General features: G+C 36.4%; 1 protein-coding gene across 1 annotated transcript; it reads right to left on the bottom strand.

The window, feature by feature from the left end:
• Positions 1-1,524: 1,524 nt before the first annotated feature.
• Positions 1,525-4,339, bottom strand: GHRL (ghrelin and obestatin prepropeptide). The gene is made up of 5 exons (XM_035546687.2): positions 4,197-4,339; positions 3,887-4,023; positions 3,321-3,434; positions 2,753-2,861; positions 1,525-1,915 (listed from the first exon to the last, which is right to left on the bottom strand). The coding sequence occupies exons 2-5, from the start codon at positions 4,004-4,006 to the stop codon at positions 1,896-1,898; spliced, it is 363 nt and encodes a 120-aa protein (XP_035402580.1). The 5' UTR covers positions 4,007-4,023; positions 4,197-4,339; the 3' UTR covers positions 1,525-1,895.
• Between the last annotated feature and the right edge of the window lie 3,204 nt (positions 4,340-7,543).

The following is a 7,543-nucleotide window of genomic DNA, read 5'->3' as shown; positions in this document are numbered from 1 at the left end:
AGGCCCTGAAATCATAATGTACATCAAGTTTGTGTATTTTGTTGGTCAAAATAAGTCATATGCTCTTTAACTATTTACCCTAGTTTTGTTTGTATAATAACGATAACGTTGTCTGAATCTCATTGAATATCCCGTGATGTCTAACAATCAGCTAATATTACCATATAAATAGACAAATTCTCATGTCTTTTACTCTGAGGTTAAGTGTGATGAGAGCTGTAGGGAATCTGACAGTGACAGTGTTTTGAAACTGATAGTATTCGAAGTGCACATTTTGCATTAAAAACAAACCAAAAAAATGGTTCCAGTGATTATTAGCTTAATTTCGTGTGGAAACAGGTCACAGGTGATTTTGTTTAAGAAAATTTCCCTTAGCTTTTAAGCTTTTAACCTGCTAGTTCAATTTCCATTATTCTTCACATTTGGCTAGAGAGCTCAGAAGTAGTTAACTCAGAAGAGAAATGTGCCATCTTCGAACTCTCACTAAGAAGTCCTTTGTTCTCCAAGTCAGGTTGTAACGATCCCCATCCAATGCTTTGTTCTTACCTTTAGCCTTTGCTTCACTGCCATCTGCAGCGATGTGGAACCATTCCTGAGCACTTTCCGGATCTCTCTGTGGGATTCACTGCTTTGCTTACTTAGTCTTCTGCCTCCAGAGGAAGAGAGACTGTAAAAAAAATCCGTTTGAACAGAATAGTTGTAGAATCTGATGCTTCCTCTTTGCTTTCTAGGCAGATGAGCGTGTCATACCTATTTTGTCCGTAAGAAAGCACCGCATTACTAGGCTATGCTACCCTCTTGAGGTTGATGTTGTATTTGCAAAATAGAAAATATTGCACACATTTAGGTACAAAGAGTTTGTTTGTTTGTTTGTTTTGTTGTTGTTTGGCAACCTTAGAATGTTCTGCTCAACAAGCTGGACAATTCTTGTTTGCCTTCGGGTGGAGTATGTAACACAAGAGGGATCAAGAGTATGTAACACAAGAGGGCAGGAGAGGGATCACTTCATCTGGGCAATTAATTCTGTGTCAGGAAAACAAAACACATCTAAGAACTGTCCGTTGCAGTTGTGTTTACCCTTATCACATTAGCTTGTTCAAGAGTACTTTGTAGAATGTCTTCAGGTGTGAAGTCCAAAAAATCTTCACGGATTCATCAATCTCCATATGGGCATTCATTTAGGCTTTTTGGAAGCATGCAAATGCTTAGGTACAGAACAGAATATGTGCTACAGTGGAGCATACTGGTGTATGCACTTGTAGCACAAAAATTACCTTGTTTCCCTCTGATATTTAGCATTAGTATGGATATAGTTTGGAATCCAAGTAAGTTAACTGGAAATTATTAATTTACTTATTTTTAACAGGAAGAGATATTGGATAGTTTCCTTGATAATATCCATGTTAACACCTCCATTGACAATTTGGCAATTTGGCAAATGGAAGTTGATTCCATGTGCATCTAGTTTGCACAGTTTATTACATGAACTGTCTAATTTGAGATACTCTTAAAAATAACAAGTAATTGCAGTTTCAGCATTAGCTTTATTTTCTATTATAGATGTGTACAGAAGCGTAAGAAGTTGTTTCCATCAGTTCTAGAAGAGTTTCATATAGCTTTCAAGCATGTCATTTAGAATAATCACAGTAGTTACTAAGGAAAAGAGAAAATAAGCCTATATGTCTGCCTGTGATTAACATTGTCCTGTACTATTTTCGGTTGTAGATCTTGTATTTTTACTTAAAAGTTCATCTGTATGATGTCTCTTTGTCAGGGCAAACTACTCAGGTTCATGTACTTCCTTCTTCTTAAAAGCTGTGAAATCAGTAATAATTTCATCTTAAAGTAAAACTTAAATCAGCTCATCAAGTGCTGTGGTTGTCCTTCAGCTTGCCTCAGTTTTTCACTGGAGTTTCTAAAAAGGCAAAAGATAGATTATTTTGAAAATTGTAGTGTTCTTCTGAAAATCCTGTTTTGATAATCTGTCCAGAAGTGCCACAAGCGCTCAAAAGAAGACAGAAGATAGGTGGCTTTCACACAGTGACATTCTACAGGGGCAGGTATGCATAGAACTATCTTATCTGTGTAGAGGCCATAGAAGTAGCCCTTCAAAAGCACTTTAGAGAAGAACAAAGAGAAGAGCTTGGGGCAGAATCTTGGGAAAGTGAAAGAAGAAGCCTGAAATGATTTGTAGTTGGAATGTGTAATACAGATATGAAGACTGACATCAACCTTAAAAGATTTGGAAAGGACAGCCTAATATAGATGAGTGCAAATAAAGAGAGAGAGGCTGTAAAAGTAAAAAAAAAAAAAATCAGCTTGTGGTGGGAGTTAGTCGTTAGAACTTTATCAGTGAAACAGCTAGAGCTATTTTAGTTAATGCTAAGATACTGTTTTTGACGTGTTTTGGCATGAAAAATGTGAAGGTCATAGCTAAGAAAATGAGAAAATATGGAAATGCTGGGAATTGATGGCACTGGGGAAAAAAAAAAATAGAGAGATGGGTAGTGTAAGGAAAGAAAGCCTTCCCCTACTTCCTAATGCACTCTAATGTGATTGTTCAAAGTTCAATTAGCATTTTCTGCATTTTCTGAACATCAGATATTTTAGCGGTTCTCTCAGTGGTAACTTTTGCCCAATCACTTCTAAAATGCTGCTCTGATTGCTTTACATAACAACTTAGATGATATAAATATTATATATGACATATATATTTAAATCTCTGCTGCTTTTATGATTTAGTTGAAAGTACCTTTAGCATTTTCTTCAAGAATGTCCTGTAGCATCTTCTCCAATGTTTGTCCATATTCTTGATACTCTTCTTCTGTTACCTTGACACCAATTTCAAAGGGAACATTAAACTGTAAAAAACATTAAAAGACAGAGTTTAACGGACATTTTTTGGACTAGGACACTGCAGGTTAAGTTTATTCATGTGCATGATGATACGCAAGAGGTATAAAAATGTTATCTATTCATTTAATAGTGCTGAGGCATGTAATCAATACCTGACAAACACAGTATATAGCTGCTGCAGAGCAAACTGCACAGTAAACCAGAGCGAAAATGACAAGAAACTTGTATTGTTATATATTAGCTCTGAAATGTAAGTGAATCCTTAACATCAGATTGTGATCTGCCTTAGTGCAGATAATTTTAAATTATTTCATACCATCAGTGCTAGCAGATTTCACGTGTCTTCTACTTGTCTTTCAAATTAAATCTGATAGTGGCTTTCACTTGTACTACCTCCTGTGACAGAAAGAGTATCCCCACCCCAACCCCATCTCCTGAACTTGTATGTGGGCACAAATACGAACCTTGAGTTCAATACTGTTGTTGTCATCTCCTGCCCCTGTTTTATCGGTATCCCAAAAGCCTTCTGTGCCTCGACGATGTATTTTTGCCGTTGTTTTTGTTGGATCATTTTGTTGCTAGAAAACAAGCAAAATAACATCCATGTAGACTTTCCATATTCAAACTACTCTGTAGTGGGGAATTAGAACTCATAATTAACACAGATACTGCAAATTAGGTAAAGGCATCATAGGCTTCTTTTAAAGTTAGGTGGATGTGTAGGTATATAATAACAGCACTACTATTGCTGCATTCGCTTTAACGGGGATTTGGTTTAACAAATTATTTAAATGGCTGCTTCGTCTTCAGTTGTTCTTTTTTTAAATGATTAATTCTTAGTGAGCGAGATTAGTGTATTCTCAAAGCACGAATTCTATGCTAACGGTTTGTTACAACAGTTCTCTGGAATAACTCCCTCCTCCTCCAGAAACTGTATCTTCTAAAACTTACTCCGAATGTTGTAAAGAATCTTGGCTTTAAGGAATTATGGACGAGGACAATTTTGAAAAAGTATTATTCAAAATTTTACCTGTATTTTTTTAAATTCAGGGCTTAAAAAACTAGAGCCAGCCAAAGCAGTTTCTGTCCAGAGGATGCTGAAAAGGAGAATTCCCAGCAGAGTACCTCTGAGAAACATGATTTTCTTCATTAGGCAGTGTGTCAAACCTGAAAACAGATTATAAAATGAGTTTAATTTTTCAATCTCTGTATTTAATTGATTCCCAATTCGGTGAAAATATTTCTCCTGACTTGTATGACTTGAAATTATTTCTAAAAATGAATGTGTAAAGAAAACACATTTGTTTCATGCAAAAGGACAAAAAGAGATTACTACTTACAGTTTTCTTCTGTAACTAAGTTGTAATAACTGGCGCAGATGGGTTAGCAGAGAGGAATTACACGGGAAAACCAGCAGAAGTCAGAGATCCTCCAAAACGTCACTTGGTTAGTTTTGTAGCTTCACCAAACTGCTGCTTTCTGAAGCATTTTATATAGAGAGGAATGTTTGTTCTGTGCCATGATATTTCTGGAAATGCAGTCTGATATGTACTTAAATTCCTTGGAAACTTGGCCAGCTTGTAAGATAACAAAATCAACAGAAAGGTGGAAACTGCATACATCTGTTGCTGCGTTTGTTTTTATTTATAATGAAACCGCGTAGGGAGTGGAGTGAGAGGTGTTTTTTTTTTTTTCTTCCCATGGCGTTAACATTGTTCTTTTTAAAAATTAATAGCCGTAATGTATATTTTTCAAAAAGGAAAAGCCCCAAAGCCTTTTTATTGTTGTCTGATATGGTGTAACTGGGTTCTGTTTTATCGAATTTTGTTGTCTTTTGCTGAAAGACTGGAACTGAAAATGATACCTAGGAAACATTGCTTCCATTACTTTAAAAATAAAATATTACATTTTAAAAACTTCAGTGAAGATTCGTAGTGATGGCTAAGGAATTGGGATTTTTGTTTAAGCCTGAGGAACAGTAGGAATAAAGAAGGAATATATGGTAACGGATGATAAATTTGCACCTTCTGTTGCTTGTATTCTAGCTAGACTTGAATGATGTGGCTAATTGGTGGGATTTATTTTACACTGCTGACCACAGACTTCCAGTAGCAGGGCCGAGGAAGGCTTAGGGAATGCATGAAGATGAGAAGACAAGGAGGACTTCAACTGAAACAGATTGGCTGTTGGAGGAAATTTAACGGGGAGTGTCACTACCTGGAGCAACCATTGTACCTGTGCTCTGGCCGAAGCAGACGGTCTCTTTAGCAGACCTGCAGGTTTGGACAACTAGTTTTATCTGAGGATGCAGTTCTATTTTTTTCATTTATTTTCTTCTGTAAACACGATTTAAGAAGTTCCCTCTTCCCACGTGTCATGTCACTGCCTCCAAGTTGGTAATTTCAAACACTGTGCAGTCATCTTGCAATTTAGGTTTATGGAATGGTCCAAGTATTAAAAGAAAATCACTTCTGAAACATGTCCATGGCATCAGCTGACTTGATAAAACCAAGGAAGCTGGTGATGGTAAGAGAGCTGCCAACAAAAGGAGGTGATGGACTTCTTAGCAGAGCTGTGATGCACTGCGAGGAGACACTGGCGCATGAGAGAGCGTGTTGGCATTAATCAGACTGAGTAGCTACGTTTAACTTCCTCGGTATGAAACCTATGTCGAGTATGTACTTTTTGTCTTTTTCTTTTCCCGATACTTTGATCATTACTAAAAAACATTTTAATAGATTGCATTTTAATCATGAAGGGATAAAAGGCAGAACTGGGCCTTCCTAAGCAGCATTAGCATTGAAACTCATAAAATTTAAGGTGAACTTTTAATGTGGTGAATCATGGAACCTAATGCCTCCATATGAAAACATTTGCTTTTGTGTGCTTACCAGGTTAGTGCCCCTTTTTCATTAGAACGAAGTATAATAAAAGTTGACTAAGAATCAGGTTTTGATTTTTTTTTAATTGGAGGTAATGCGGTTGATTTCAAAACCGTTTCATCTTCACAGCAGTTAAAGCCAATGTAAAGCTTGTCTAGATGATCAGGTATTGCATGCCAAAAAATAGAGAATGGGTAAGATACTGAGAATGTAAGTCAGCCTTTTCAGTTTAGCAGTTAAGATCTCAATAGAAATGGAAGACGAAAGAACATACTGTTTTGCTGCGTAACTTCAAACCAAGCTGTTTGAATGCAATGTTAAACTTTTAGATTATTTTTTTTTTGTGTGAAGGTACAATGCGTTTAAACAAGAACAGAAATATTGCATACTGCTGTTGGTATATAGGAAGGTAATTCATTTCAGTGTTTTTGTTGGAGAAACTAGGATATTATTTGGTTATTATAGATAGCTTCAGAAATAAGGTTTTTCTAGAAAAGGGGTACATCATCCTTGACTAAATGAAAATGAGGAGCATGCATTGGAACTACTACTTCGGAGAACAGGTACGAAGCATAAAGGAAAAATGTGGCCTTTTAGTTAAGTGCTTTCCCTTTTGTGGGGCGTGAAGAGCACAAAAATTACCTTGTTTCCCTCTGATATTTAGCATTAGTATGGATATAGTTTGGAATCCAAGTAAGTTAACTGGAAATTATTAATTTACTTATTTTTAACAGGAAGAGATATTGGATAGTTTCCTTGATAATATCCATGTTAACACCTCCATTGACAATTTGGCAATTTGGCAAATGGAAGTTGATTCCATGTGCATCTAGTTTGCACAGTTTATTACATGAACTGTCTAATTTGAGATACTCTTAAAAATAACAAGTAATTGCAGTTTCAGCATTAGCTTTATTTTCTATTATAGATGTGTACAGAAGCGTAAGAAGTTGTTTCCATCAGTTCTAGAAGAGTTTCATATAGCTTTCAAGCATGTCATTTAGAATAATCACAGTAGTTACTAAGGAAAAGAGAAAATAAGCCTATATGTCTGCCTGTGATTAACATTGTCCTGTACTATTTTCGGTTGTAGATCTTGTATTTTTACTTAAAAGTTCATCTGTATGATGTCTCTTTGTCAGGGCAAACTACTCAGGTTCATGTACTTCCTTCTTCTTAAAAGCTGTGAAATCAGTAATAATTTCATCTTAAAGTAAAACTTAAATCAGCTCATCAAGTGCTGTGGTTGTCCTTCAGCTTGCCTCAGTTTTTCACTGGAGTTTCTAAAAAGGCAAAAGATAGATTATTTTGAAAATTGTAGTGTTCTTCTGAAAATCCTGTTTTGATAATCTGTCCAGAAGTGCCACAAGCGCTCAAAAGAAGACAGAAGATAGGTGGCTTTCACACAGTGACATTCTACAGGGGCCTCCTTCAAACATCAAAGCTGAAGAGCGCTTCAGCTTTTAGCTGATAACATACTGAAAACTGGTTTGTTTGAGCCTTACACACTTAACCGTTACTTAACTGTGCTACTGCAATTCAGGCAAGAGAATAAGGTTTTGCGCACAGTAAGACCTATTCCAGGAGGAGGTATCACTTGCCTTCACAGCTATATTCAAACATGTTTTCATTTTTTTCCTTCTTACAGAATGTACTGTTAGAGTCCAGTGGACTACTAACTTCCCAGCTGTTACAAAGCTAGTACCACAGATGAGAGACCACCACACTGTTGCATGTTTGAAGGTAGGCTGTAGACAAACCTGATAAGGCTCCCGTGAAAGATTTCCAATTACAGCAAACCAGGC

This window comes from Cygnus atratus, chromosome 10 (genome assembly GCF_013377495.2).
Source record: "Cygnus atratus isolate AKBS03 ecotype Queensland, Australia chromosome 10, CAtr_DNAZoo_HiC_assembly, whole genome shotgun sequence".
NCBI classification, from domain to species: domain Eukaryota; kingdom Metazoa; phylum Chordata; class Aves; order Anseriformes; family Anatidae; genus Cygnus; species Cygnus atratus.
This window is presented reverse-complemented; position numbering and strand designations above follow the sequence as displayed.